This window comes from Paroedura picta, chromosome 2, assembly GCF_049243985.1.
Source record: "Paroedura picta isolate Pp20150507F chromosome 2, Ppicta_v3.0, whole genome shotgun sequence".
Lineage (NCBI taxonomy): Eukaryota > Metazoa > Chordata > Lepidosauria > Squamata > Gekkonidae > Paroedura > Paroedura picta.
In genome coordinates, this window is record NC_135370.1 from 85,980,556 (window position 1) to 86,008,183 (window position 27,628).

The 27,628-nt window shown below is 41.6% G+C and overlaps 1 protein-coding gene across 2 annotated transcripts in view; it reads right to left on the reverse strand.

The window, feature by feature from the left end:
* The window catches only part of CHID1 (chitinase domain containing 1), a 139,566-nt gene extending 113,659 nt beyond the window's left edge, over positions 1–25,907 (reverse strand). Inside the window, exons 1-7 of one of the 2 annotated variants that reach the window (XM_077321434.1) lie at positions 25,691–25,907; positions 22,850–22,996; positions 19,329–19,478; positions 17,710–17,842; positions 15,396–15,440; positions 13,192–13,298; positions 11,412–11,473 (exon numbers count right to left, since the gene is read on the reverse strand). In XM_077321434.1, the coding sequence (XP_077177549.1) occupies positions 11,412–11,473; positions 13,192–13,298; positions 15,396–15,440; positions 17,710–17,842; positions 19,329–19,478; positions 22,850–22,963 (611 nt within the window). In that variant the 5' untranslated portion in view covers positions 22,964–22,996; positions 25,691–25,907. Of the gene's footprint in view, positions 1–11,411; positions 11,474–13,191; positions 13,299–15,395; positions 15,441–17,709; positions 17,843–19,328; positions 19,479–22,849; positions 22,997–25,651 lie in introns of both variants that reach the window. The other variant, XM_077321435.1, reaches the window with a different exon arrangement.
* Positions 25,908–27,628: the final 1,721 nt, after the last annotated feature.

Genomic DNA, 27,628 nt, shown 5'->3' on the forward strand with positions numbered 1-27,628 from the left:
AGTGGGCAATTGAGTGCAAAATGTAATTCAATAAAGACAAGTCCAGAGTTCTACATGCATACTGGATGGGAGATACACTTCTGGGCCGGAGTGAGAACAAGATCTTAGGGTATTTGTGGACTGTAAACTAAGTATTTGCAGACAGTGTGATGCAGTGGTAAAGAAGGTGAATGTAGTCTTGGGATGTATCACTAACATCTAGATATCAGGAAAAAAATACTTCACATTCAGAGTAGTTCAGCAGTAGAATTGACTGCCTAAGGAGGTAGTGAGCTCCCCCTCACTGGCAATGTTTAAGCAGCAGCAAGACAGATACTTATCCAATATGCTTTAGGCTGATCCTGCATTGAGCAGGAGGTTGGACTAGAAGGCCTGTATGGTCCCTTCCAACTCTATGGTTCTATGTATCTCCCTGGGGAGTGAATTCCAATCTCCCTCTGTCATTGCCTTCTACCAGTAGTTGAAGACTATTCTGTTCTGTCTGGCATGTCCCCAGTAAACTATTAGTGGCCCTCCTTCCTGGTTGTATTCTGTTTGTATGTCTATATGTTTTTATTCCAGTGTTAAACATTTTACATATATTTCCAAATATGCTGTTTAAAAGTATAAATACCTTGATGTTTGCTCTCTTGGAGGCCCTATTTGCACGGAAAGGTGGCACAAAAATGTTTAAAATAAATAAATATTAATGTCTAAACTATCATGTCCTCAGTCTCATGCAGATAGCAGGATTAGAAATCAGAACACTTAGCAGTATTTTTAGGGTTTAACCTTATGTTTCCCACTCCCCTCCCCCCTACATAAGTCACAAAGAGATTTCAGTCTGGTTTCTCCCTGGGTGATTTTGTACTGTTTTGAAGACATCCATCATTGTGACAAAGGTTTTACTAAACTTCATACTGTATATGTTACTCAATTTATGGCAAAGGTGAGAGAAGGATGGCATGAAAAATAGCCAGGACTTTAAGTACTGGCAGACTGACTTGTCAAACCATCTCTCTGGCTCAAGATAATGTCATACACATTTACGGGATTAGTGGTTAATGCTCAGACTTCATTTAAGAGCACTCCCATTTGTCACCTAAAATGGATTATATAAATCAAATGAGTGGGCATACCACCATGCCCAAACAATACTTGCTGAATGCCCATTTAAAACATCCTATAAATTACAACTTTGCTTCTCTCAATAGCAGCCATCTGATATTTATGGCCATATTTTCCCATATTACCACTGACAACTTGGGAAGGAGGGGAAGAGAAGCAGTGTATCCCATTTTTAAAAGCATAATGAGCCAGAAGAAAACTCCATCTTCTTGCCAAAACATTGTTAAATATTCATTATGTACTTTGCCATTGTCAAATTTATCTACAGAGATCCCTGTAAGGCACAAGGCACTTTGACAATCTATTCTGAACCAATTATTTTTGGGGTACTTTAAAAAAAATTATTTCTGGCCATAGTTCTCATAAAGTCAGCCTACTGAATATGCAATACTTCCTGCCTCCTTTTCCATCCCTTCCATTAATTATATCCAAATACAGATGTCGCAGAACTGCTTTTGTCCAACTAAAATCAGAAAGCGAATCCCAAACACTTCCTTCATTTGTGACACTCCCTTCAATTTTTCATTGAATTATAAGTAATATTCATGTCTAATAGCCCAATTTTGACCAAAGAAAATTCAAAACAGATTAACAAAGCAAAGCTCTGCCAGTTCAAAAATGGTTGTCAATGGTCCTTTTACAGTCTTTCACATATTACCAAGGAAGGAAGGAACTAACAGTAAGCCTTTGATTAATAGATAAAATGTCCACAGCTTAGACTAAAGTACTGATGTGCCAATAGAAATTTAACTCTTTTACTCCCAAAGTTAATAAGATATCTGAAGGTCAAATGTAACTGTATCTGCAGCAGGTAGGGAAGACAGTGCTTTCAAGTTATCTGTGTGACAGTGGCACCATCTACTGCCTGCTATCTGCCTACACAGAGGCAGAACACTCATGCTGGTGTTCAAAATGATGTGAGACACTGAATTGTTTATGGAATTGTTTGAGGTGATAAAAGCTAATATTATCCAAGTGCCATATATACTCTCGTATAAGCCTAGTTTTTCAGCACCTTTTTTCACACTGAAAAAGCTTACACGGTAATTGAAATAAAAGCCTGCTCCAGCCAGCCGATCATGGCGTTGCCTTTTGCAAATGTGTACCGTAAGCTGAGCTTGCTCTGGCATCTTGCAAGACATCAACGGTTTGACTGAGGGACTCTGATTTTTTCCCCTTTTTCCTTCACTTCTTCCTCTTCTTAATCACTTCTTCCAAACTATTCTTTTGGTTTCTGGGGGTGGGGTGGGGTGGGTTTTGGGGATGCTTTGGGATTTACTCTTTCTTTCTCCTAGTGCTTTTTTATTCTTTTTATCTGAGGGGAAGCATTGTTTGCCTCTTCTTCCTGGAGTTGTGGTTCTTTTAAAAGTTGATTTTTACAGTTCTTTTAATGATCATTTTTAAAGTTCTTTATTTCAGTATTTTATTCTGGGGGGGGGGGCACTGCAATTGTAGTTAGAGTTGTCTATTCTCCCAGTTTGGTAGCTGTTGTACTTGTTGTAGTAGGTTGCCAACTTCAGGTACTGTTGTTCTGCTCTAGTTTGCTGGCCTGGGGGGCACTGTTTGGTTCTCCTGCCAGAGCTGTTCTCACAGAGCAGTTATGTCAGTGCTCTCTCAGGGTATCTGGCATAAAGAGAGGAAGGGAAGGCAATTGTAAGCTGCTTTGATACTCCTTTGGTTAGTGAAAAGCGGGGTACAAAAACCAGCAGCTATTCATCTTCTTGACTCTTCTGTATTTGTTGGGGGGGGGCTGGATGGGAGAGCCTGTGATGATGGAGCATTTCCCACCCTCGGCTTATATGCGAGTCAATAAATGTGTCCAGATTTTGTGGTAAAATTAGGTGCCCTGGTTTATATGCGAGTTTATATGGTACTTGCTTGCAAAGCTGACCTAGAAAGAATCAAGACTTTCAACTTCTGATTACACTTCAGACCCTGGAATGCAGTCCAAAAGGAGAGGAGATCCCATTTGTTCAAAGATTAGCAGATGATGACCAAAACACCATACATTCTTCATATACACAAACCTAACTGAAGTTCTTAAAGAAGAACTGTAAATACAAAATGCAAGAAGGGTCAAAAAAATTATAGACGGTGTTCTATTTTCTTTTCAAAGACCTGCTACTGTAGCAAATTTAGTACAACTAAATTTAGTCCAACTGAGATTGGCTCATCTAAGAGCCAGCTCATAAACTAACGGAAAGTAATGTAACACAAAATAAGGCATCAGAATCCTATGAGCTCCTAGCTGAGATTATTCTTACATCATGGAGGAGTTAGGGGGTTTTATCATATGTTTTATTGGTTATTATGTGACTCTTATTTTTTGTATACTGCCACAAGCCAGCTCTCTGGGAGCATGCGGTAGATAAGTTTAAACATAAATAAATAAATAAAGCATAGGCTTGGTGGAAGAACTCAGTTTTACAGGCCTGTGGAACTGCTGGAATTCAGGCAGGGCCCCGGCCTCACATAGACGCTCATTCCACCAAGCTGGGGCCAGGGCCACGTGCACCTCTTTCGGGCCAGGGACCACCAGCCTGTCGACATTGACCAAGCATAATGCTCATTGGGGGGGGGGCATACTCAGATAAGCAGTCCCTTAGATACACTGGACCCAGACCACAGATGGCATTAAAGGTTAATACCAACACCTTAAATCTAATCTGGAATTCCATTAATTTTATTTTTAAAATACATAAAACTTTATAATAGTAAAAAGAGAAAAACATGGTAAACCACCTCTACTTAGTCGCTTGCTTTGAAAACTCCAGAGAGTCACTGTAAACTGGCTGCGACTTCATGGAACTTTTATAAACACACGTCTCTTCTCAATAGACATTAGAGTGTAAATCAGGATATGTCCTTATAATATAGAATTTATAGTGATTGTGTAGATTTTTTTTAAACAAGTCAGTTTTTAGCTAGGGGAGATAAATTTTGACTTCTATTAACAGTTGAATGAACAGTTTGATATCAGCTTTCTCTTTTCAACAAAATTCATGACATTTTCCATTGCAAGAAATCATGTATCTGATTGTATCAAGACTGTTTCCTCAAAGCTGGGGTGGTCATGTTGGATTGCTACAATTCAGCCCTAATCTATAGCCAGAAAATACCAATAAGGTGTTTTTTCACCTCTTTTTTTTTAACTCAGATATACTGAATGGACACCCTTATACATAACAGCAACAATTGGTGATAACACATTGTCTTCGCTTTGCTAACATAGTCCCTACAGTGTATAAATGATAACCACAGGCATCATTCATAATTAAGGGCTTGCAAATAAAACTTGTATTTTTCAGATTCAGATATATTGAACATCCCCCCCCCCCCAAAGAAAATAGCAGTATTCCTGATATTTCTGATTCCCAATACTGGTATAGTATTCAGATTCGGTAAATATTCAGGAATCCTGAATTTTTGACCTCCATTATACCTTTTGGGGACCACTATAAAATTTTAATAGAACAGAGTGGACACACTAGCAAAGTATTAAACTCAGGCAAATATAGCATAACCTTGATGCCTTTGCAACCCCTCTTTGTGGCTATTTAGGGAGCAAACCTTCCAATCTTTGGAAAAAGAGACTAAGCAACATCTCTTCACTAACACAACAAAATACTCTAGCTATCCTCTGCTTATTATTAATATGAATAAATATATAAATAAAATACTCAAAAGTTAGCTTTGTTTATATAGGAAGTACCCATTCAGAAGCAGCTGCCTCAGTTGCGTCTTGAGCAATGCTGGTCTTAAACTCCCCTAAATGTTGTGATCTTGTCAGTCTCCCACAGAAGCCATCTTATGACTGGCTCCTCCCTAGAGTGAAGAGTGCTTATAAACCCTTCATCTCCATAACAACTCCTCCATTCCATTTTAAGACTCTGGCATATTGCAGATTCTGGCATTCTCTTTGTGCTCAGTTACATCTTTTTCCACCTCCCCACCCTCCTTTTTAACGTCACCTGAAGAAGAGCAATAATGAATTCAGACATCTGCTCACAACTATGTGACATTTTAGTTAGAGATGCTATAGAGATGCTGCCTACTGTTACTGCATGGATAGAGTAAGTGCGGCCTGATTTCAAATAAGCAGCAGAGTGAAAATATTTTATCCAGTTTTGGTTGATGCAAGGATCAAACATGTACCTTTCCTCTAACTATAATTAGGAGATGGGACTGACACTCATACACTGAAAGTATGCATAAAACACAGAAGACTTACACAAAACACAGTATTAGCTCCATCTCAAAAGCAAGCCAAATACTAAAGTGCAAAACCTCCAAGGCTAGAAGTAAATATTGCCCTACAGAAAACTATGACAAAAGGAAGTGCTGAGACGGTTTCGCACTCACTAGAAGTGGTATGAAAGAAAAAGTAGCTACCTTACATACCCAAAGAATGAAGGCTATTTCTCCCTTGGACACTGCATCCCACAATGCTATATCCAGCACATTTCAAGAGACTGTTTTCACACATGCTGGTTAAATGTTCTTTTGACTGTCCCTCCTGATACCAGCATGCATGTTCACAAGACAGTTTTGCTTATATATACCTATTTAAAGTCAGCTCATGTTCATGCAGAAAAGTGAATCTGCAGTTACTGTTCAGCCTTCCTAAGCTTGTGTCATGCATTTTCTCATTTTTTGTGCATGGGGGGGGGGGGGGGAGAGTCGTTTAACAGACAAAATGGGAAGCAAACAAGAAAGATACCTTTGGGATTATATACAAAACTAACCACTGGGCAACACAGACCAACCTCCAGCATGTTGTGCCCTACTTTGGTGCTGACCATGCACATCCAACTAGCTAATGTTTTTAATGTGTTTGGCCCTTACCGGTGCTGAATAAAGAGAATACATTCACATTCCTGAAACTGAAAAACTAGTTGGCATAAATTCAGTGTTGCAAACCAAACACTGTGTGAATAAAATATGGGAGAAAGAAAAGCTATCAGAGGCTTATTTTCAGAAAAAGATCAGAGAGGAAGAAGGAAAACTCTGCTGGATAGGAACTGTCAGTGGGAGTGCACTCAATCTGCAGGAAAAATTAAGATAACCTGAGAGCAATCAGTAAAAAGACATGTTGAGCTTTAGAAATCTGGCTAATCATTCTGAATCTGGAGTCAAAAAGATATACGATGAAGCAAACAGCATAAAATCTGTGACTAAGGCAGTCTGCCTTTGCTCAGTGTTAAATTTATTTTGAAGAAGATAGGAATCTCAGCATAAGTAAAAAAAAAAAAAAAAGACATATCTACCTTCAGAAGAGAGTACCTAACATTTTGCAGGTAGATAATCCCCACACAAAATTTATGATTTTTTTAATGGGTCAACAAAGTGACAAAAGTTCTGATTACAACAAAGCGTTATTTACTTGAATGATGCATTTGAAAAACCGAAGAGATATTAGCAGAGGGACAGCACAAACTCAGAAATAATATAACACTCTAAAGCAAGAACCTAACTGTCGCATCTTACCACAGAACAGGCATCAGAGGACTAGGATGGAGGAGAGAGGAAAGAAGGAGGAGGAGGAGGAGTTGGTCCTTATATGCCACTTTTCTCTACCTGAAGGAGGCTCAAAGCGGCTTACAGTCGCCTTCCCTTTCCTCTCCCCACAACAGACACCCTGTGAGGTAGGTGAGGCTGAGAGAGCCCTGATATCACTGCTCGGTCAGAACAGCTTTATCAGTGCTCTGGTGAGCCCAAGGTTACCCAGCTGGCTGCATGTGAGGGAGTGCAGAATCGAACCTGGCTCGCCAGATTAGAAGTCCACACTCCTAACCACTACACCAATCTGGAAGAGATGTGGGAGTTTAGAGGAGGAAGAAAATGGGGTTGGAGCGCATTTGCAAGGAAACCGCACTATGCAAGAGTGTGACAGGACAGCTGATCAAGGTCCAGGAGGCAATGGAAATCAGGAATGCAGAAGTGAAAGCTGGGAGTCTCAGGCTTTGGTGTTAGCAGAGAAGGTAAAATAAAATAAGCCTCCCTGAGAGAAGGCAGTTTTCAGCCTTCCTACAGGAGAAAGGACTGACCTCAAAGGAGGGGCTGTTGAAAGGCCAACAAGGTCTATGGCGATTATAAGCAGAGGGAGACAACTTGGGTGAGAGAAATGGAAGGGGAGCTGGAGAATGGGCAACTTAAGCAACTTAAGCAACTTGCAGTAAAGTTATAACAGAGTGTTAGTTGATCATGGGGAGACACCTTGTGGTTAGAATAGAAAGCAACTAAATAAAGACCTCCTGAATCATGGTACTTTGTGTTTCTGGTCTTTGTGATTATACAAACAACGGTGGGATTCCTGTGAACCATCACAACAATAAAAAGCTACATCTAGATCATACTAGTTCAACTTATATTTAAAAAAGAAACACCTTGCTGAAGGAGATGGAGACCTGAAAGTTCATGCAGAAGACGACGATGTTGTGAAAGCTGGAATTAATCTGCTCAAGCAAACTGTTCTGAATATCAAAGTGCTAATTAGAGATAGAGAGACACTAACAGACAATACTGAAGGAGGAATTGCCATGCCTATCAGTAGTCAGGAGCACTGCAATCATTGATTACGATGTGGAAGCTATGAGCTAGGGCATTAAGCCAGAAGGCTACTTAAAGCACGCATCTCAACAGAAATGGGTCAGTTCAGAGGAACCAGGGGGAATCCTGCAGCATAATCCAAAGCAAAATTAACATATAGCGACAATACCACATCTGAATAGCTACATATCATACAACATGGGAGTGAATGTAGTGGGGGCCACTTATGCTTGCTACCTCACGCCCCAACAGAAAGCCAAAATGGTCAATACTATCCAAATAAATACATTATTTATGTTTCCTTGATCAAATCAATTTTGTGTGAGAGGAGCAAAATCACACACTAAGTCCAAGGATCTTAGTTTTTACAAAAACTCAGTATAAATATTCATGGAAGATTGATGGGCACTGTATTGAACATGTGTTTATTTCAAATACCTTGGTTTCAACCTGTCCTTTAACAAATTGGTCTATCACAGAAAGCAGGCTACTAAAACTATGAAAACATCTCTAGCCCTGTTAACCAAATTCTACGATCAAAAGGGGAACAAAAACATTCTGGCTGCATTACAATTTTACTCCATGAAATTCATTCCGCAAATACTATATGGCATTCCAATCTGGATCTCTGACTTTAACAATGAACTGGAGTCTCTCCATTTCATGTTCTTAAGATCTTTATCTGATGTACCCAAAGGTGTTAACCGAAACATTCTTACTGAATTAGATTCCAATGAGTAGCCGTGTTGGTCTGAAGTAGCACAATAAAATCAGAGTCCAGTAGCAAGGGTGCTTGCACTCGAAAGCTCACGCCTTGAATAGATCTTTGTTGGTCTCAAAGGTGCTACTGGACTCTGATTTTACTGAATTAGGTCAGCAACACCTGGCCCTAAAAGCTTAGCTATTGACCTTTAAATACTGGCTGAGAATCCACTTCTCAGCCAACTCTGGAAACTTGCTATGTGACCTACTGAGTGACTCGTATATTTCCAGTTGGCACAATAGAATTTTACTTAAACTTTAAAATATTGGGCTAGACATTGTGTGGCTTCAAAAATATATATTCAAGGCAATTTCACATAGGCTTGAGGACAAAGAAATGCAAATAATGTTTTCTACTTCATGTTATACCTGCCCCCCTCAGTTCTGGGACATTCCATCTGTAAACCACTCCTGCGGAGGGGTAGTAATAAAATGCTAAGGGCAATGTGGGAGGAGAAAGGGCAGGCCCTGTCCGGGATAAAAACTCGGAGGGCCCAATCAGGAGCCACGAAGTCCCGGGTCCCTTTACGCTGTGGGGGGGCCGCGGTAGGTGGGGGCCTTCTCCCGGGCCAGGAGAAGGCCCCAGGTTGTGGGTGGACGGGTGGCCAGGGGCCTTCTTCCGGCCCTGGGAACAGCCTCGCCGCATTGCAGACGCGGCGAGGCTGTTCCTGGGGCCGGGAGAAGGCCCTGGGTCGCAGCCGGGTGGGTGGGTGGCCGCCTCCCTTCTCCCGGTCCCAGGAACAGCCTCGCTGCATCACAGATGCGGCCAGGCTATTCCTGGGCCTGCCTTACGGCCCTGCCCGCTAGCACCGCTGTATTTTTCTTACAGCAGGCTTAAATTCTAGTCTAAATAGAAATCTTTACCACATATTTATACCAGCTCAATTCCCACTTTGCTAGAAGTGCCTTTCTTCCTGCAAGAGTTAACTTCTTTCTCTCAAGTGTGTCCTTGGCAGGATTTCACCAAATACCTGCACCTGAAAGACTCTGTCTACATGGTTGTCAAGTCCCAGACACACTGTTACATGTTGTTTTGGCGTGTCCAGCCTCCCCCCCAACAAGCTTTAATTCAGTCCTATTGGATGGATTTAAACTCCAAATACAATCCTAAGTCCCTTATCATTAAATCAGAGCTTTCAGAAAAGGATCCTTATTAGGCTTGACAGGATAGCTGATGCTCTTGGGAACATGCTCCAAATAAATAACCACTGTTTATTAACACAGAACACAGAAACATAGCCTTGTTTAATCTATTCTTGATATTTGTTTTCTTTGAATTGTGATTTTGTATGCCCATAAAGGTTTCTGAGTATGAGTCTCTTTTCAGGAAGATTGCAAGACCTTATAGCCTGGAATTATTGCCAAACTATTGCTTGCTCTGAGGAATGAAATGCTACTGCTGATTTTAACCTGTTTGTGTCAACAAAGTTTTGAATTAATCTTAAGCTTAACTTATTATATTAAACTAGAAAGAGAGCTCACTGTAACTAAGACAGCGGGCGCTAGTGGGGTGCGGCAGTGTCGCGGAGCAGCGGGGCCGGGAGGGAGTGGTGGCTGAAGTGGCGCAGAGTGGCGGGCAGCAGGGCGCAGCCTACCTGAGGGCCTGTATGGGTCTGTCAGCGGTGGAGGTCGGCGCAGGTCTGGCGGGGCGTCCGGGCGAGGTGCGGGTGGCGTGTGGGTGGGTTGGGGTTTGTTGCTGGCGGAGGCCAGTTGGGGAGCGGCAGTGTTAGCACGGGGCGGCGGCCGGGAGTGCGTTGGCGGGCGTTTGTAGGAATGGTGCGGCCGGGCTCCTGGAGCTGCCTTAAAGTGTGGGGCGGCAGCAGGTGGCTGCGGGGCGATGGGCGCTCGGCCGGCGGCATGGTGACGGCAGCGGGGAGGTGGCTGTTCGGTGCCGTGCACAGGAATGGCGGCAAGCCTCGGGCAAGCGGAGTCGAGGGGGGGCGGATCGGAAGGCACGATCAGTCCGGCGACAAGGGACCAATTGCGAGCCGCACACAGGGCCCAATCGGCAGGCCCAATCGGCAGGCGCTTCGCACCCTTCCCCTATCGGCACCCTTCCTCATCACGGACAGGGCCCTCCTTAGGTGTCCTTACCCAATTATTTAATCCGCTCCGCAGGAGCGGTTAAAGATATTGTATACCACTCTGAGCCGACTTGCTAGGTAGGGCAATATGGAAGTTAAATAAATGAATATAACCTTAAATGCCAAGAGCCTCTTGTGGCGCAGAGTGGTAAGGCAGCAACATGCTGTCTGAAGCTGTCTGCCCATGATGTTGGGAGTTCGATCAAGGTCGACTCAGCCTTCCATCCTTCCGAGGTCGGTAAAATTAGTACCCAGCTTGCTGGGGGGTAAACGGTAATGACTGGGGAAGGCACTGGCAAACCACCCCGTATTGAATCTGCCATGAAAACGCTAGAGGGCGTCACCCCAAGGGTCAGACATGACTCGGTGCTTGCACAGGGGATACCTTTACCTTTAAGTACAACGATATAGGCTAGATATCAGGATAAAAATTTCACAGTCAGAGTAGTTCAGCAGTGGAATAGGCTGCCTAAGGAGGTGGTGAGCTCCCCCTCACTGGCAGTCTTCAAGCAAAGGTTGGATACACACTTTTCTTGGATGCTTTAGGATGCTTTGGACTGATCCTGCGTTGTGCAGGGAGTTGGACTAGATGGCCTGAATGGCCCCTTCCAACTCTATGGTTCTGTGATTCTGTAAAAGCCCCGTGCAGATTCAGCCCTGGTGGGTATCTCCAGAAATGTCTTAGTGAAGATCAAAGTAGGAATTGCAGGAAGAGGGGGTAACTGGCAATAACAGGAAAGGTAAATTAAAATACAAATATTTTGGATCATTTGGAACTTGGTGATGAAAGGTACATATAAATGTTTTAAATATCTAAAAATAGATATCCTACAGAAGGATCATAAACATTTGTGTGAAAATTGCTTTCAGTAATAGAGAACTTTAAAAAGCACCAAATTCTGTACTTACGTCTGCTTTTGATTTCCTAGCTGGCTCCAAACTTCAACTACAAACCCATCAAAATTTTCATTCTAGAATAAATATATTATAGATTGTTCAGTAGAAAGGCCAAAGTATCATGGAGGCAGACACTTATTTTGACTTTATCTATTATAGACTGCTAGCAAAACCTTTTGCTCTCTTATTTTATATCTGACCTTAGTTGCAGTAATGCCTTTTCTATTGCTGGGGTGACTGAAATTTACCGATTTTAAGCATTCTGCAATTGTAAAATGAGTACTTGCATTTTAATCAGTAGATTCAGCTAATTTTACAAATAGCTATGTTGATCAGATATGCAATGCATCATAATACCAATAGTATCTATGTGTGCATCTATGATTAATATTGCAGTTCCATACATATACTCAACAGTTATTCAAAACATTTCTGTCTTATCCCACTTGACTCAGATTTGCTAACAATGTAGCAATAAGATTGCAAGTTAACAAAACAAACTTAGATTAAAATGCAGACATTCAGAAAGATTCAAGATTTAAAACACGCAATAATTATGAATATGTATGGCTAGCATACACACAGGAGTAGAATGTTGTTGTTGTTGTTAGGTGCGAAGTCGTGTCCGACCCATCGCGACCCCATGGACAATGATCCTCCAGGCCTTCCTGTCCTCTACCATTCCCAGGAGTAGAATAAACACAACCTAATCCCCTGAAACAATTTATCATATGGACTCTGTAATAAGACTGCCCACCTTAAATGTCTTCCTAAATGAAGCAATGGAAGGTCCCAAGGACTAGGTGGTTTATTTAACTAGTTAGGGGTAAAGTAAGTGAATGAAGGTTAACAGCAGCATGAGTGTTTGTTTCAGTAGGAATTGGATAAGATTTTCTAGTCTTTTATGCTTTGTGTAAATAACTGGAAATCGGAATATAAAGAGTTAATTAGAAAGAGTAGTATCAAGTAGTATTTAGTGTAACAGGCAGTAGGGTTGCAATTATATTGTTACTGCAGAGCCAGTTTGGTGTAGTGGTTAGGAGTGTAGATTTCTAATTTGGCATGCCGGGTTCAATTCTGCACTCCCCCACATATAGCCAGCTGGGTTACCTTGGGTTCGCCACAGCACTGATAAAACTGTTCTGACTGAGCAGTGATATCAGGGCTCTCTCAGCCTCACCCACGTCCCAGGGTGTCTATTTTGTGGGGAGAGGAAAGGGAAGGCGACTGTAAGCCGCTTTGAGCCTCCTTTGGGTAGAGAAAAGCGGCATATAAGAACCAACTCTTCTTCTTCTTCTATGTCTTCAAGCTGCAGAGAGAAGTCTTGTTTCTATGTTGTCCAGGTAAATGAATTCCATTTGCAAGAAAAATGCACTGGAAGAACCCAACACTTTGGACATTGGACTTTGTTAACCACAAACTTTTTTTCCAGAAGAACCAGTTGTTCATCTGAACTCAGAAAGACTAGCAGTTCCAAGTCTGTTCACTGTTATACTTGGATATATAAATCTTTGTTGTACTGTTCTGTAAATTGGAGGATTTTGAGTTAAAGAAATTCTATTTAAATTCATTCATCTTGCTAGTAAAGCCTCTAATTTAGCCCACAGAACACACACTGGAATAGTCATACTAACAACGGATCAACATATTTGTTTTACTATGCAGAAATAATTTTTCATTCATTTTTGGATGAGATGCTCATTTAAATTCTTAATCTCAAATATGTTTCTTACAATTCTACTAAGCAGAATTTTGAAATGGGATCTTTATTTTTTGTCAGCTGTGATTTTACCTTGGCCACTTGAACCATAGTATTAGAAAGCTCTTCTATTTCATCTTCACTGCCAAAGACGCTCTCAAAATCTTGGTAAGTCCAGCTTTCAAACAAAACCCTTGGCACTATGGATTTAAAAGGGACAGAAGTACTGTGAAAGTAAGTATTAATTACATGCACAATTAAGAAAGCTACTGCTTTAAGATATTAAGATTTTAAATAATGATTAATAATGAGTTTCATCAAAAATGCATAGATTCAGCTTTCCTACCACAAATTTTCTAATGTTTCTGAATAAATACAGTGTTTAATGCAAACCGCCTAGAGCTATATGGAATGGTATAGAAATCTATAAATAAATGTGCCAATATACAGAAAACCCAGAGAAGTAGATTGTCAGGTAAAATACGATGTGGTAAAATACCATAAAGCATAACACATTTATTGTGGCACAAACTTTCTATAAACCACAGTTTACTTGCTGCATCTGAAGTAATGGGCTCTGGTTCACGAAAACTTCTGCCACAAATTATTTTCATTTTTAAACTGCCAAAAACTAAATAAATTGTTTAATATTCGTAAAAGGCAAAAATCATGGCAAAAACCTCATGATGCTCAGAATGTAACATATGATGCAACCACTCGTACAAAAGCCCAAACCAACATCATTATTGTGCTTCTAAGAAGGATAGAAACAAAAAATTCGAGCTCCTTCATGTAAAAGTGTCCATAAAGAAGGCAATCAAGGACAGTGGAGAGGGAACTATTCGTCTATTACTCTACCACAAGAGCAGGCTGTCTGACACAATCGGGCCTCTGAACTGGACCACAGAAGACTATAAAACTAGTGTGACATATATTTATTTACTAGTATCAAAGCCCATTTTTAAAATGGGCTTTGAAAGGGGCAGCAGGCAGGAGGGCGTGAGAGGGTGGCTGTGGCTGCCTTTGGGCTGCAAAGCGGGCTACAGGGAGTGAAAAGCCCCCCCTGCCAGCGGCAACAGGGCTTTTTGGCCCGCAGGGAGGCTGCAAACTCCCCCCCCCCAGCTCCCCCCCAGCAGGAGTAAACCTGTGGGCCACAAAGCCCTGTCACTGTCTCTCTCCTCGTGGGCAACAATGGAGGCCGCAGCCACAAGGCTTCTAGCAGGCAAGGAGGGAGGGTGGGAGCTGGAGGGGGTGGGCCAATCAGGGTGAACCTGGACAGACAGGACTCTGGACAGTCTCCTCGCAGGAGGTTGTTTCCCAAATATATAAGGGAGCAAAATAGTGTTAAGGATTAAATTTATTATTTCGACTTATTACCTGCCTCTACTGGAACTGGTTTACAACACTGAGGTGTATTTTTCTGAAAGGAAAAGCTACAGAAGCCATCAATTTAAAATGTCTTCAAACACAAAGCACTAGCAGAATGCCCATTTTAATTTGAAACTACAAGAACAGCATTAACAGCATTAACAACACTTTTAGCCATTACAAAGGATGATTAGGATGTGAACCACACACTTTTTTGCCAGATGAAATGTAGGAACCTATAATTAATATACATGAGTCCTTAAAGCTGTAGCTCATACATCAAGATTTTATTTATTACTAGAGGCAAAGCTCGTTGCACCTTGAAATGCGACACTAGTTCACGGACCTTTGTTAATTTTTTAATGTGTGCTCTGGGCAGTGCTGTAGGGATGCCACTCTCCAGGTGGGACCTGAGGATCCTCCTGTTGTAAAATTAGCTGCTTTGGAAAGGGAACTGTGTACCATTATTCTCCACCGAGGTCTCCCTGCACACCCAACCCTGCTCACTCCCAGCCCCACCACTAAAGTCTCCAGATATTTTCCAACCCAGAGCTAGCAACATCTCCATATCCCACTGGATTTCTGGTTGCAGCGGACAGACAGTGGCCTGAGTCGGAAACTGTAGCCAGAAGGAGGGAAGGAAAAATGCTAATTGCCCTGAGCGGGGTGTCTCTCCAACAGGACAAAGGCAGTCTGCAGACTGCCTTTCTCCTATTGATGGGACACACTCACACTTAGGGCCAATAGCCTCCAGTTTTAAGGAATCTGTCACTAGGAATTATTAGGGGGAGATTTGGAAGTGATCTAGATCAAGCTAGGTTTTTACTGCAGAAGCAAGTTATGCACAATAAATCCAATTAATTCTTCCTAGAAGAAAATTCCTTCACTAACTCCAGAACTCAAATTTGAAAGTTTAAATCTAAAGTCACCTATTTTGATATTTTTGGCATTCTTCTTGACTTCTTTCATCCATCCTGTCAGAAGACAAAACATGAAGATTAACAATCACAACAGCCACATCTCCTAATACAGACACATCTTAAGCATTTTCTTCTGGTTGGCATTTGTCAAAGATGTAATGGGAAGATGGTTCATTGTTAAAAACAAACTATTGGCTATATTTACCACAGATGCATAAATTGGTAAGCAACAATTTCAGCAGCAGCATAGAGCTACATGAATGCCTCTTACTTTTGTCTCACTCAGGAAGGTACAAATAAGCATACTGAGACTTTGAAATTAAAATAAAGGGCCCTTATTGTGGGACATTATTTCTTTTATTTATCTGAATGTACCGATTGCCCTCTCCACCAAAGTGCTGGGAGTGATTGGGTCTACCTACTATTACCCCACACACTGAAAGTTATGTCTCTGCACTCCCAAATGCATTGGGCTTAAAGCAGTCAGAGACTTGAAGGAATCCACCTTTTGATATCATACCATATTGTCTCATTTTACTCTTGGATATCCACAACCTCCTACCCCAGGGTTTCTCAACTTTTTTACTGTTAAGAAACCCCTGAAAGGCTTTGAGATCCTGGGCAGCAAAATAAGTGGTTTTAAGAGGGCAGCTGCAAAACCTGAAGAAACTAAAAAATCCAGTCCCCACTGGGATCACCCAGACCAGTTTTAAAACCAAGAATGGAAATTCCATTTATGCTTCCTTGGGAGTAACTTCAAGTCAGAAGAACTGGAAGGACTGTTCCTTCCCTTCCCACCCTACCTTATATAAATGCCAGAAATGGTCCAGCAACATGTTCTGCTAGGCTGGGATTGGGGCCAGGGCAGCCTCTTCCACCCCCTGCTGCTGCTGTGGCCACCAGAAACTATGAAACTTGGCCAGCAAGGATTTGCATCGTCAGGGCCCCACCCCTACTACCCCCTCCAGGCCAATCATTGGCCATTTTGGCAAGGGGAGGTGGGCTGACATGACCATACATGGTCATGCTGAAATAATTTTTTTAAACAAAAATATATTTTTAAAATTAAATCTCATTCAATCCATGAAGAGTCCTTGTGAAACACCAGAGTTTTGTGAACCCCCAATTGAGAAACCCTATCCTACCCTCCTCCTTGTTCCTCGCTGCCACATCCCACATTGCTTCCAGCTATTTAACTAGAAACGACTACCACATTGTAGGATGCTCTAAAGTTCCCCAAAATCTCTGTAGTTTTTAAGCAGTCAAAATGACATAGGAAGATGTAGCTTCGTATGTCTCCACCGCACCTCACCCAAGTCTACCAAGGGACTGCCAGCCAACAACTGACAGCTCTACTTCAGGTATTTGCAAGAGAAAGTGGCTTGCCAACAAGCTTGTTATGCAATCCTCAATGGCCCCCACATCCTGGCCATAAATACTGACCCATGCTTGTAGGAAAACAAGCTGCACTTGCAGACTGTTCAGGAATCTCTCTTCCAATAAAGAATTTGATGAAAAGCTAATCAAATGCCTGGCCAGGGGCACTTATTTATCCCCTGATGCACTGGTGTCAGATATCAGTCGCATCTGTCGCACAAGGAATTAAGTTATCTTCCATTACCTCATCTAGAGCAGGGGTAGTCAAACCTGTGGTCCTCCAGATGTTCATGGACTACCATTCCCATGAGCCCCTGCCAGCATATGCATATGCATATGCACATATACATATACACCTTGCAAGCCTGTCTTAACTCACTAAACAATGAAGGAAAATATAATATATTACAGCATTTGTTAAAAATTATGCAAATGCCAAGATTCACATATGACAAACCTAGGCAATTTTTTTAACCACCTGAATATTCTGAGATAAATCAGTGACTGACTGTCATAATTATCAGGATTCAAAATTTATGTCTGATATATTTTTAGACATTGCCTCACTAACATTTATACATATTCATGCCTATCACCATATTTTGGACATCCACTCAATTTCATGCACCTGACCCAATCATTTTTATTATCTGCTTGATATATTCAATAAAAACAGCCTCTTGCCTATAAAAGAAAATTTTCTGTAAATACACCCATTCTTAATTTTTTACCAATCAGTATATGTTTAGTTTAACAACTGCAGCATGTTCATTTTGCTCTGTTAAAGTTGTTGTGGACCAAGATTTTCCAAGTATCATCCATAAAACATATCACAATAAAACTCAGGACAATGCATATTAAGACCAGCAAGTCAAACAGTTGCTGACTCACTCATGGTGCTAGCTTCAGATCACCAGGAAGAGAGTATGAAGTGCAGAATGAGCACCTTGATCAGCATCATGGAGTCCCATGAACTGGAATGTCTCCTTGCCCCTTCTTTTCACTTGCAACCAGACTGGTGAGATAGTTGTAAATTTGTTTCCAAATATTTTAGCAATGTCATAGCCATGACTGTTCCACTGAAGAAGACAAGAAAAGGTGTAAGGACAAGATCTACCGCAGACTATTATTTCTTTATATTTTATTTTCAAATTTTTATGCCACCCTTCCTATTATTTCTTTATATTTTATTTTCAAATTTTTATGCCACCCTTCCTCGAGGCCTCAGGGCATCTTACAGCATATCAGTACAAGAAAACAAAGAAAGCACTTAAACATTAAAAATCCAGTTTTCATTAAAAGACTCAAGGCGTTCATCACCTTCTCTCCAGTGGAAGGAAGGGGAAATAAAGCCCTATGATGCTATTAACTAAGTAGTGTGCAATGTGCCCTCTATGAAGGAGGGCCAATTTGTTGATGGTGTTCTCTGGGCCTCAACCAAGGGCCTGATAGAATAGCTTTGTCTTGCAGGGCCTGTAGAATTGATTTAAGTCCCACAGAGTCCTGCTCTAACTCAGAAGAGTGTTCCACCAGGCTGGCACCAGGGAAGAAAAAGCCCTGGCTCTGATTCAAGTCAGTTTGACTTCTCTAGGACCTGGGATCTTGAGTAGATTTTATGAGCTCAATCACAGATTTCTCTGGAGGGCATAAGGGGGAAGTATATTTGAGCGAAACTATATGTAGGAACATGAAGATAGTATTTCTAACTGGGGCTAGAATGCATTTATTTATTATTTGATTTGATTAACTGCCACTCTCAGACGAGCCAGCTCACAGTGGTTTACAGACAATAAAACCATAAAATACAATTAAAATATAAATTACAATAAAAGGTGAAATCCTAAAACAGTAACCCTCCTACCAAAAATTCCATACCCAACTCAATGAATCCCCTCTCATCTGACTCCATGCCTCAAGGTTCAGGATGGCAAAGTTGTCTAGAGGTGTCTGCAGAAGGGACCCAAGGATCTTCCCTGCCCTGGCCTCCACACAACACCTGGTGGAAGAGCTCCATCTTATCGGCCCTGTAGAACATGATAGCTCTGACAGGGGACTTGGCTGTTCTGGGAGTTCGCTCCCCAAGTAAAGGCCAGGACCAAAAAGTTTCTGGCTGAAGCCAGGCACACTTCACATGGGTCGGAGATCACCAACTTATTAAAACTCACAGAGAGAAGAGCTCTGCAGCGGGCATAAGGAGATCCCTCAGATACACTGGGTCCTCTATGATGTTCCCGTGAGGACCTTAGCAGCCACATTTTGCGTCAGTTGCAATTTCTGGGTCAAAGGCCTGTGTAAAGCGAGTTACAGATCTCTTGCCTGGAGGTGACCATCATGTCAGATAGGGCGCTGGTAGGCTCACTTGGCGCAGATGGAAAAACGGCAGTTGAGCTACTCTCATGACCTGCACCTGCACCTGAAGCACAAGGAGGCTTCAGCTATCTCCCCCAAATTTCTGGCAGTGGGAAAATCCCTAGTTGCACCCTGTCAATTTTTGTTTGCCAAACGACCCCAGAATGCACCACAAAATACATATACAAGTCATCTGTCAATTTTCTCCATACTTACAGGTGTAATGTAGCCCAAAACATTTCCTAAGAAGTATCGCTCTCTTGCTTTTTTAGCACAGTAGCTCTTGTACTCCAGAATAATATCTTTTGCCTTTAAGTCTGTGACTACTAGACCACGATCTTGCACAGTTTTATCTGAATACTGAGTCTGCAAAAAAACAATTATTTTAGATGCAACTTGCAGAATTTATTGCCACAAGATTCAGGGATGGCCAATACTTCAGTTTAGGCTAATTCTTTTTTCTTTTAAAAAGGATAAAACTAATTCATAGGCTATGAATGGCTATTTTCTGTGATAGCTAAAGGTAATCTTTCTGTTCCAAATCAAGGTACATCTGAATACCAGATACTAAGAAAAACCAGAAACTGGATCTGTTGCCTTCATGCTAACCCTGTCTGTTTCACAGAAACACCAGTGTTCACAGTTGAAAAAAAGAATGCTGGACTAGATGGAAATTTAATCTGGCTCAGATTTTCCATGTACTTGAGTTATACAGTTCAGTGTAGTGGTTAAGAGCGGTGGCTTCTAATCTGGTGAGCCGGGTTGGATTCTGCGCTCCCCCACATGCAGCCAGCTGGGTGACCTTGGGCTCGCCACAGCACTGATAAAGCTGTTCTGACCAAGCAGTGATATCAGGGCTCTCTCAGCCTCACCCACCTCACAAGGTGTCTGTTGTGGGGAGAGGAAAAGGGGAGGCGAATATAAGTCACTTTGAGACTCCTTCTGGCAGAGAAAAGCAGCACATAAGAACCAATTCCTCTTCTTCAGCAATGATTCAGTTAGCTACTGAGTAACATTAATCAACGTAACTAAAATGTTCCACATAAAGGACAATAATATGGACAAATACATGAAGGATTCAGTAGAGCTGAATCTGAGAATGCCCTCAAGCAAAATTTGATACATTTCTCCACATGAAAAAACTACCTCAAATAAGTCTTGGTTTTGACAAAATCGACATTTAGAAAACTTTTATCAGCTTTCTAACCATGTTAGGATAAACAAGAACTGGAATCTTGAAAGGTTTCCCAAATGAGGAATTAATTTTTTAAATTTTATTTTAATTTGTTCAACATTTATCAGGTGATATGACCATATATGGCCATGTCAGCCCACCCACACCTCCCAAAATGGCCAGTGATGGACCTGGAGGGGCTGAGAATGGGAGGGGCTCCAGGTAGGCATGTACACAATTATGATTCCCAACCATATTCTGCACAATCATGCCAAATCTGGGGTTTCTTGATGGTTAACAAATTAAGAAAGGATGTTCTAGCGATGGAACATGTGAAGATGAGGTTTCTATGTATATACCTACTGGAGTTTCTATTGGAGCATGGGAAGACTGCTTGCTATCCCTTCCTTGCATTTAAGGGTATTGGGGAGGAGAAGAAAAGACAGCAAATGATTAAAGCAAAGGGTTAAAACTGAAAAGAACCACTGAAACAGGAACTGGAAGGAGACATGATTCGCTGGCTCGACACGATCAAAACCGATACAGGAATGAACATGAACCAACTAAAAGAAGCAGTCAGAGACAGGGGCGCATTGCGAAGACTTTCCTATAGAATCACTGAGGGTCGGATACGACTGAACGGATGACATCATCATCATGATTGACAAGAGTAGGGAATACAACATTATACCACAGGAAAAGAAGAGAAAGCAGAAATATTGGAACAAACATCCATGTCTGGACTCTCTTTTCTGAATAATGTCAATAAAGGTTCACAAGAAAGGGATGTAGCTGGAATACTAACCATATCAATTCCAAATCAATCTGAGGATCTGAAAATGGGCAGATCCTCAAACTACAATGAACATTATACATGGCTCACAACTATGAATGAACTGGCATAAGACTGGTTTGTAAAGAGCTACCTTGAGGGTAGAAGGTGAATAAGCAACTAAAGCAAAAGGCACAGGTATACAATTTCTACAAAGGTCTACAGAAGTTTGATAAGAGATAGTTTGAATAAGCTGCAGAACCAACCAAGTAAACTATACGTTCATAACAGGAGAAGCTGCAACTGGTAGCCACTTTCTATTTCAAATGCACCTGAGGGTTTATATTATATTATTATTAATGAGGGAAGAAGATCCAAGCCATGCATTTGAAAGGGAATGAAGTACTGAGCAGCTGAAAGGAAGAGTTTATACTATTTGAATGTAGCCAGGGGAAAAGAAGCTTTTTGTGTTTGGGAGTAAACTGACAGAAGCAGTCTTGAGAATACCAAGGTCTGAAGTTGCTTTGGAATTAAAGCTGGTTTGAAAATAGCACTGCCTACACACTTAAGCCATAATCAAACTTGTGGAGGAAAAGCAACCCTGAAAGCTATCTTGAACCTCTCACAGGGAAATGACAAGAATGAAACACTACTGGCAAAGAGCACCAGAAAAGGAAGTACAAGAGCTCTGTGCACCTACTCAGGCCATCGATTTATGCATAGTTAAACACAGCAACTTGCCAATCAAACTCCTATATCATGGTACTCACCACAGGAGAAAAACTCTTGATGCAAATATACCCTAATTGGCTGTCAGAGGTAAAATGCTGGGATTAATGACAGATGTCTAGATTCTACAAGGAAGCTGGTGTGGTCACAATGTAGGCATTGTTAACAACATTGAAATAGAATAATAGATTGAATAAGGAGTGTAGCACAGATCAATGTAGCCAGATCATCAGGATCTGTGCTTGTAACATAGAGCCAGATTACAAACAGTGTCACTGAAAGAAACATTCTAGTAACAGCACTGATCTGCTTATCTGTTAGCAAGACTGGGACCAGAAGCATCCACAAACTCTTAACTTAATCTACCCCATCCAACTGTGTTTATTTTTTCCTGCCAAGTCAAACCCAATTTATGGCAACCCTATGGGGTTTACAAAGAAAAAGTGGTAATTTACCATTGCCTGCCTCAATGTTGATATTCTTGTGTGATCTCCCATCCAAATAACTGCCAGGACCAATCCTGCTTAGCTTCCCAGATTGGATGTGATTGGGTCAACCTGAGATACCTAGATCAGGACTTGTTGAATTAGATTCTGATTCCATATAAACTCCCGCTTTCCACATAAATGGACCAATAAACATGACCACCCCATTATTTTGCCTTACAGGCACCTTTCAATCAAACAAGCATGGCAATAATGTTTCCACAGGGCTGCCAGGCATCAGATTAGGGGGGGATGGAAACACCACATTGCCAGCTGAAAGAGATCTGGGCTGAGCTTTTGTTGTTTTAACTAGATATAGCTAAATACATGAATATAGCTTCACATGAAAGCTCAGGAGTAAGAGTCAAAGTGCTCCTGCTCTTGATCCTGAATCCATCACACATAGCCTATGACCCTGAGGAAGATACATCAGTGGATCCAGAAGCAAGCTAGAGTGTTGAGGCTGCTTGTATTTGTTTTCTTTGCCTAAATTATGTTTTTCAGTAACTTGCCTTGAGTCCCCAGTAGAGTAAAGTGAAGTATAAATAAAACCATATAGCCAAGGACATTCTCCTACCTTTTCTTCCAAGATTTTTGAGGTAGTCTTTTTTGCATCAGTCTTTGATAATGTAGCATCAACCATCTGAGAAGCCAGGGCAAAAACAAGTAGTCCTGTACAGATGCATCTCATGGCAGCTTTAGCTACTCCAGTTACCTCTATTTTCTACAGTGAATTATTTTTTAAGAAGAAAGAAAGAGTTTAGATTGTAAGAAAACAAGATTAACAAGACAAGCTGTTGCCAAAGATGGACAAGACTGGAATGGCCTATAGTTCAATGGCAACATGCATGCATGCATTTCTCCTTGAGAATTCCAGGCAGAAGATTCTCAGGTACAGGACCAGGAAAGACCTCACCCAGAGAACCACTGTCAATCAGATTAGATAATGATGGGCTGGACGGGCCCACTGGGTCTAAAATAACTCCAGTAGAATTCTTGGTGGATGGGGAGAAACCGTACTTCCCAGCCACAGCAATATTTTTCCAGGCCTCACACACTATCTAGAGCAGCCTTTCTCAACTTTTTATCCACTGAGAAACCCCTGAAACACTATTCAGGCTTTGAGAATACCCAGAAGTAGCACAATCATACAGAATACAGTTGGGGAGCATAGCTGTATACATGCGGACAAGAGGCCCTTCCCCCTCCTACCCCCTCCAAACCCATCATTGGCCATTTTGACCATATATGATCATATCATCAGTAAATATTCCAGGGCCATCAAGAAACCCCAGGGTTTCACAAAACCCAGGTTGAGAAAGCATGACCTAAGGATCTCATGTACCTGGTACACATTTGACATATTATGCACAATGAAACCCTTGCACAGAAAGACCTTCAGATGACCATTTATATAATTCACATCCAATTCAGAACCATTCAAATACATCTGAATGGGGGTTGGAATGTTTGTTCTACTTCCAGGGTATTTACATTTTATGTTACTGAAAGCAAATTAGTTACAGTTAAGATTCAATTTATAGAGTTCATTATTCTAGGCATGTGAGAGCAATTCTTAATGTACCCAACATTAGCTCTAGTAGTAAGCTTACCTGCTCTTTAGCATATATTGTAGCTAATAAATAAATCAGGGCTTGTTGCCCTGCCAATTTCCCTGCCACATCTCCATCTGCACAAATCATTAGCTTGAAAGCCTTTTCTCAGAGAAATTGCCCCAACCTCATAGCCACAATTCATCCAAATCCAAAGATTCAAATAAAGATGCAAGATAATTACTGGCTCCACCATTGTTTTAAGTACAAACCAGCAGAAGTCAAGCCAAAGAGCAATTCATACCCACCCACCCCACCCACACTCTTATGATGTTGAAGCACATACATAAATGCTGTTAATGCAGGATCAAATATGGATTTTCCCCCAATGCAGCAATGTACATTTTACATGTTCATCATAAACACCAGGAAAGCCCCCCCAAAGGGGGGGTATTGAGTATCATAGGTCTGCATTATCACTAATGGCGGCCTACGTCAGGCTTTCTCAATCAGGGTTTCAAGAAACCCTGGAGTTTCTTGACGGCCCTGGAAGGGTTTCCCAAATGGGTGGGAGTTCATTAATGTTTAATATATTTTTAAACATTTGTTAAACATTTGTCAGGTGATATGGTAATGTCAACCTGCCCACTTCTCCCAATGGCTGATGAGTCTGGAGGGGATGGGAAGGGGAGGGGCTATGTTTCCCAACCATATTCTGCATGATCACACCACTTCTGGGGTTTCTCAACGTCTGAAGAATGTTTCAGGGGTTTCTCAACTGTAAAAAAAAGTTGAGAAAGGCTGGATAGGCATTATTTCATTTTTTGTTTTTATAAAACTTTTATTCAAGATTTTAAAATATAGGTAAGATACAAAATACCAAATAAGTAAAGGAAAGGGGGGGGGGGAGAGAAAGACTTCTGTTCAATGTTATTTCTAAAGAAATAACAGATTTCTTGGGAAAGAACCATGCAACTTGCAGGGCCTTAAACTCATTCTAGACTGTTCAATGTGTCAGATGTTAGCCAATAGTTTCCTGTTAATCCTCTACCCAGCAGGAAACTTAACTCCAAAGGGTACAGATGTTGTTCATCTACCTAATACTACAGAAAGGCACTACCAGAGATAAACAAAATTCACTTACAAACTAAAGTTTTGAATGTGGCCAATACTTGAAAAATTGGGTCTACAGCTAATTTACAAGTGAAATAGCCCAAGGAAGTACATTGCAGATTCAAACCACCCTGAGCTATACAGAAGGGTGGTATAAAATTTATTAAATAAAATATACAAACCACCTGGGAGTGGGGGAGTGGATTCTTGCTGGTGTTTTTTCCCACAGGCTCCATAATGGTTTTGCACCCAGGAGCAGTGATTTTAGTTATAGCTCTTCGTTCTACCCATTCTGCTTCCTGGAATACTATTGTGAGCATGCTCCCCCTTTTACAAAACAACAATGTGGCAGGTTATATTGACAGTAAGTGATAAGACCAAATGCTTTTCTACAGAGACATTCCCACTTGACAGCCTTTATCTACTGCCCCGCCATATTTTAATATTTTAATTTAGCACAATCCTGAAAGTAGCAAAATGGAAATCCTAGTTCGCTGAAGTGCTTTAGACTAGAGTAAGGCATCAAGCGGTGACGTTTCTTGCAGATTAATTAACAAGAAGCGTGACTTGCCCGACTGTGTAATTCCACTCCAACGAGGCTTGAAAATAGGGAGTTGCTGGGCTTTGGTGAGGGAGGAAGAATACTAGGGTGAGTGTTTGCATACAAATCCCCCCCCCCCAATCGTTAAACAGTGAACCACATGTTTCCTTACACCTCGTCGGGATAAGACCGGAGCAATGAGATTACCAACCCTACAAGGACAAGCTTCGTTCCTCGGTTTTGCCTGATGCTTCTTGAGCCCAGGAACTGCAGGCAGAAGAGTCAAACCTGCCGCCAGCCCCCTTCCTGTACACGTAGCAGCAGCAGCTGTCCCTCACTCACGAGGAGCAGGGCTCCTAGCCGTCCCTCCTACTTTATTAATGATCCGGATCCTCGGCAAAAGCGGGCCTTCGTCGACTCGGAAGTGAAAGCGACGTGTTCAGCGGCAGGTGGCGCACGTCTTTTAAAGGACCCGGTTTCCCTCGTTCCGTTTGCTGCCGAAAGCGCCACTCCGGCAGCTAGAAAGGGGGCTGCGCTCAGCGAACAACGTTGCAGTTTGACGGGTCCGTGACCGCGCCTTCAAGGCTGTACACACATACCTTTTGAGAATGGGACGACATCTGAGTTAAACATGCTTGGCCTTCGGAGGAACACTGCTGAAAAATGTAGCCAGTCAAAACCCATAAAAACCTGAGTACATTGACTCAGAAGTAAGTCCTGTTGATTTCCTTGGGACTTCTTATAGGAAGGGCTCTTTAGTAGGAGTACATTGTGCAAAAAAAAAAGCAAATGCATGCACATTAGTACTTTGTACTACCTACGGAATACTCTTCTTGCTAACATTTATTTATATGTTTTATTATAGTAGGTTGGGGGGGTGTAATTATGGGCTAATACATGGAAATAATAGAGCCTCTTGTGGTACAGGGTGGTAAGGCAGCTGACATGCTGCCTGAAGCTCTGCCCATGAGGCTGGGAGTTCGATCCTAGCAGCCGGCTCAAGGTTGGCTCAGCCTTCCATCCTTCTGAGGTCAGTAAAATGAGCACCCAGCTTGCTGGGGGGTAAAATGGTAATGACTGGGGAAGGGTATTAAGTCTGCCAAGAAAATGCTAGAGTGTGTCACCCCAAGGGTCAAACATGACTTGGTGCTTGCACAGGGAATACCTTTACCTTTTACATGGAAATAAGTTGAAAGTTTTCCATGGAATCATGGTAAATAACCATCTGGTAAACACAATAGAATTCAAGTCCACTGACACCTTAAGGACCAACACAATTTTTTTCAGGATAGAAGTTTTCTTTAGTCTAAGCCAACCTTTCTCAACTTTTTTAACTGATTCAGTTCATAGATGAGGGCACACACATTAAGCTTTATCTACTTACTTTCAGCAGATTTAGATGATTAATCCATTAATATCTCTCTACTGCACATGTGCCTGTCAGACTCAAAATCATCCACCTAGAATTAGGACCCCATCACAGGCCATTCTGGTGATTTTTACAAGGTTACCAGCCTCCAATCAGAGCAGGTGGAACTGGGGGAGTGTGTGGGGGAGAATTTCTTGCATTATGCAGGGAGTTGAACTAGATAGTCCTTGATGTTTTTTCCAGCTCTATGTTTCTACTCTCATCTCCTCTTTCCAGGGAAAAATCTTTTAAATCTTCTTTTAAAAAATTGTTGTCATGCCTCTCTAGGAATCACTAGAAACTTTAGGGGAAAATCCAGAACTCCAGAAAATCCAGAACTCTTTGATTTTACCATAGAGCTTCTGGAGATTCCTACAGAAATGTGAAATGTGACATAATTTCTAGGCTTTTCCACAGAACTGACAGTACCCACATGCCCCTCTTTCCATCTCTTGCTTGTTGCCAGGCCCACCCCTAGATTTATGTGATCGTACTTCAAAGGGAATTACTTCCAGTTAAACATTACCAGGTATCAACAATAATACTAAGGCCAGCCAGAAGGGATTCATCCTAGTAACAGATGTAGCACATGCTACATGCCCCCCAGTTCCAAGGGCCTCGCAGTGCTGAATGGTTAGGGGTTTTCACACTGTGATTGTTAGGGGTCTTCATATTTACATGGTTTGTGGACCACAAGAATGAAAAAAGGCAATATACTTGCTTTGTTAGTAACTGAGCATG